At 41.9% G+C, this 3,665-nt stretch overlaps 1 protein-coding gene across 1 annotated transcript; it reads left to right on the top strand.

Moving 5' to 3' along the window:
- Positions 1-1,911: 1,911 nt before the first annotated feature.
- On the top strand, positions 1,912-3,659 carry LOC113475493. Its single transcript, XM_026839675.1, has 3 exons — positions 1,912-2,221; positions 2,280-2,447; positions 2,504-3,659. The coding sequence occupies exons 1-3, from the start codon at positions 2,138-2,140 to the stop codon at positions 3,458-3,460; spliced, it is 1,209 nt and encodes a 402-aa protein (XP_026695476.1). The 5' UTR covers positions 1,912-2,137; the 3' UTR covers positions 3,461-3,659.
- The last annotated feature ends 6 nt before the right edge of the window (positions 3,660-3,665 follow it).

The raw sequence follows: 3,665 nt of genomic DNA, 5'->3' as shown, positions 1-3,665 counted from the left end.
GGCCCCAGAATCGGTTGCAATATGAAATTCCCAGCGAAAAACTCCAGAGTCAACAAGAGACACAGAAAGTGGTTTGCAGCCGTATGTTCGAATATTTGTGTCATTGAGAGCAACCAACTTCGTATCAGAGCAATTGTATAGGCAATTATCGTCCTCTACAGGGTGAACAACAGAGACTTCGGCGCCAGTGTCGACCAAGAAATTTAACTTGTTGTTATTATCAAAAACAAAAAATAACAAAAACAAAAAATAAACGGGACTGTCTCCTGATTGACCCCTTGTTGCTAACATTACACGAAATTGACTTAGGGATAGTATAAGAACGCACTCTGGCAGCTGATCCAATAAAACGCGCGATCGAGTCGCCGGCCTCCGATGCACGCGCCCGACTACTAGTTTTTTGCATTGTTAGATCCCCAAGCGCACGGAGCCTCACACCGGAAGGCATTCGGTCCGAAACGTTCGTGGTAAAAGCAAAAACCAGCGGGTGAGCCACCGCCTCCAAGGACCCCGACCAGGCGCACGGTACCTGAAATTTCCATTATTCTGCTGCCACGCGCCGCTGCCTGACATTCGCTGAGGCGCATTCTCAACACCTGACAATCTGGTGCTGTTAGACCAACGCGGCTCGCGAGAACGCACCGGCGGGACATGAGGACGAGGTAAGCCGGCGCTCGCCATTGTTCCGCCCAGAGAGACCGACGAGCGTTCAGTTGATGCATTCAATTTACGAACGCTATCGGATAAAATCTCAACACGCCTCTCCAAGGATTCGTTCGTAAGGGCCAGTTTCCTCGCCTCATGCGCACCGAGATGAGACTCGACAGTAGTAAGGATGTGGTATTTGGGGCCTCTTTTTCGTTGGGCCTATTTTCGTTGGATCGATTTTTCTTTTTTCTCTCTTTTTATTTTTTCTCTCTTTTTATTTTTTTCTCTCTTTTTATTTTTCTCGTTTAAGAATTTTAGATTATAATTTTTCTCTCGGACGTGGGCGTGCGAGATTTTTGGATTGTATAAGTCGTATGTGGGCGTGCGAGATCATGACAAAGTATACTTATGACTTTTAACTATTAAAAATAGTTATAATTTTGCTATCATTTAAATTTTTGTTGGAGGTGAAAAGTTTTTGGAACCGTTTGAGAGATTTACCTTTACATTTATAAATAACGTACAATACACAGTAATAACCACATACGTTTGAATAAATACTTTGCATGGTTTGTTCGTTGTAAGACCATGATGAGCTGTGTGTTTGTATGAAAGTGATATAATCTGGAAGGTAAGGGTGGAGACCAAATGAATCCATAAATTCACAATGTCCCTTTTTATCAAAAAACATAGCCACCCAATGTTCGCCGCTTTTATAACTAGGGTCTGTGTTGAATATGTATGCGCTGGGATAGGTCACAGTCAAGTCGGAGGTTTGATCTCTGGCAAAAACTCCTTTAAACACTCCTTTACATGCTGGAAATTGTGATAGAGTTGCTTCTATTTGAAGGTTGTTCATTCTTTCTTGATTGAAGATTAGCTGGTGATTCAGGTTTGGTCGGAAATTTTTCTTGCAAAGAGGATTATTTTTTTGTGATATGGATAGGTGTTTGTTTTATATATGACCGGTGAAAGTCCCTTCCTTTCTCAGAGTGCAATACAATCCATTCGGACCTTTGATGTAAACGGCACCAGGCGTTGCTACTCAGTACCCCTCGGTTCATATAATTTTGTGACATGGATTACTGTTTGTTTTATATATGACCGGTGAAAGTCCTTTCCTGTTCTCAGAGTGCAATACAATCCATTCGGACCTTTGTTGTAACCGGCACCAGGCGTTGCTACTTAGCACCCCTCGGCTCATATAATTTTGTGACATGGATAGGTGTTTGTTTTATATATGACCGGTGAAAGTCCTTTCCTGTTCTCAGAGTGCAATACAATCCATTCGGATCTTTGTTTTAACCGGCACCAGGCGTTGCTACTTAGCACCCCTCGGCTCATATAATTTTGTGACATGGATTACTGTTTGTTTTATATATGACCGGTGAAAAACCTTTCCTGTTCTCACAATGTTTAAGCCTATAAATTTGTGGGTGAGGTGACCTGATCATTATTCTACTTAGTTTTACCAAGCAGGTAACCAGCCATGTATTTTTGCAATGTATGCCATTTAGCTTTTGCTAGTGAAAAAGAGTTGTCAGAGCATGATGTAAGACATCATGGAGTTGGGGTAAGTAAGTTTTGTAGTTGTCAGTTGAATTTAGTTTAAATATATAACAATTTTACAGACGTCGTCCGCACTCAGACCGCCTACACTGTATGAGCAATTAGATTTGACCCCTCCGAGTAAGCGTGCGAGACGTGATGGGTCTTTGAGTCAATGTGTCAGAGAGCATTGTTTGTCTAGCAATAACTTTGGCGAGTGTGATTCCAATGAAATTATGAAGCTGTGGGAGGTAAGTGCTGAACGTATATATTTTATTGAATTACGTCTAAACTAAAGTCTGTTTAGATTTCACGTGCTGCGTCACCGACCGTAGATGCTGTTGATTTTATTCCGCGATTGTCGCAAGTGATTTTTAATGATATCGAAGAGCCGCAACAGTTTTCCACGTCGCAAGGGTTTAGTTCGAGTCAAGTAAAGACACCCAAAACGTATAGCGCAACGCAACAAGTAAATGATATTATGGGGGATCCTTTTTGTTTACATGAGCTCGGAATGACGGAAACAGAAGCAGAGTACAGCTTTCGTAGACTTGATTTATCGGAATCAGAGGTAGAAGAAAAAATGCGTACTTTTCGTAAACTATCATCCCCTGCGGCCCATCAATATAATGCGACGCAACAAGTGAATGATATTATGCAAGACCCCTTTTGCTTACACGCATTCCAACTGTCCGAATCAGAAGCGATGTTTCACCTACGCGAACTTGGTTTATCGGAAACAGAAATAGAAAACAAAATGTGTAACTTTCGTGAACTACCACCGCATCAAAGTAATAACACTCAAGTCGGTCGAGGTATTGGTAATAACGAACCTTTGCATCAGTCGGAAGAAATTCCAGCTGGTGAAAATGAAGTAGGCGAAGATTATATTTTAGAAAATAATGATGGTCGTTTTAACGAATTTTTGGAACGGAATCATAATGCAATTTTCCGCGAGCCACTTGGTAACCGAAGACAGACGTTTCTTAACTACAACTTTCGACAAATGCCAATAAACCGCGAATCGTTGTACATTCGTCTCTTTCAAATTCTGGCCGAGGGTTATGTGTTTAGAATCAATTTGGCTGAGGCGTATGTTTTGGAGCATGCTGAAAGGCTTGAGCTTTGGTATTTCTACGCATGCCCTGGAAATACTTCAATTATACCAGAAGCTGCTACCATTCGTTCTATAAGATTTGGATCGGTTTCTCGATTTGGTTTACGGTTTGGGTCTTTTAGAGGGTACGCGGAACCCAACTGTTGAACGACCTGACACGAAATGGCGGATATCATCACGAGAACAGATTTTTTAATTGGTTACTCTGGCGGTGTTCCCAAGGAACTTTTAACCCTGCGAAGTTTGGTATCGTTCGCGCACAACGCTAAAGGAAAACCATATGAAGATAATTTGTGTTTGTTTCGATGTATCGCCGCACATCAACGCGATAGTCTAGGGGATAAGAAGAGGC

Source organism: Ciona intestinalis, unplaced genomic scaffold, assembly GCF_000224145.3.
Source record: "Ciona intestinalis unplaced genomic scaffold, KH HT000642.1, whole genome shotgun sequence".
NCBI classification, from domain to species: domain Eukaryota; kingdom Metazoa; phylum Chordata; class Ascidiacea; order Phlebobranchia; family Cionidae; genus Ciona; species Ciona intestinalis.
This window is presented reverse-complemented; position numbering and strand designations above follow the sequence as displayed.

Excerpts from the sequence above, each read along its gene's own strand:
- LOC113475493 (XM_026839675.1), top strand. The coding sequence starts at position 2,138 with ATGTATTTTTGCAATGTATGCCATTTAGCTTTTGCTAGTGAAAAAGAG. Across the intron at positions 2,222-2,279 it reads TAAGACATCATGGAGTTGGG|ACGTCGTCCGCACTCAGACC; the intron begins GTAAGTAAGTTT and ends ACAATTTTACAG. Across the intron at positions 2,448-2,503 it reads AAATTATGAAGCTGTGGGAG|ATTTCACGTGCTGCGTCACC; the intron begins GTAAGTGCTGAA and ends AAGTCTGTTTAG.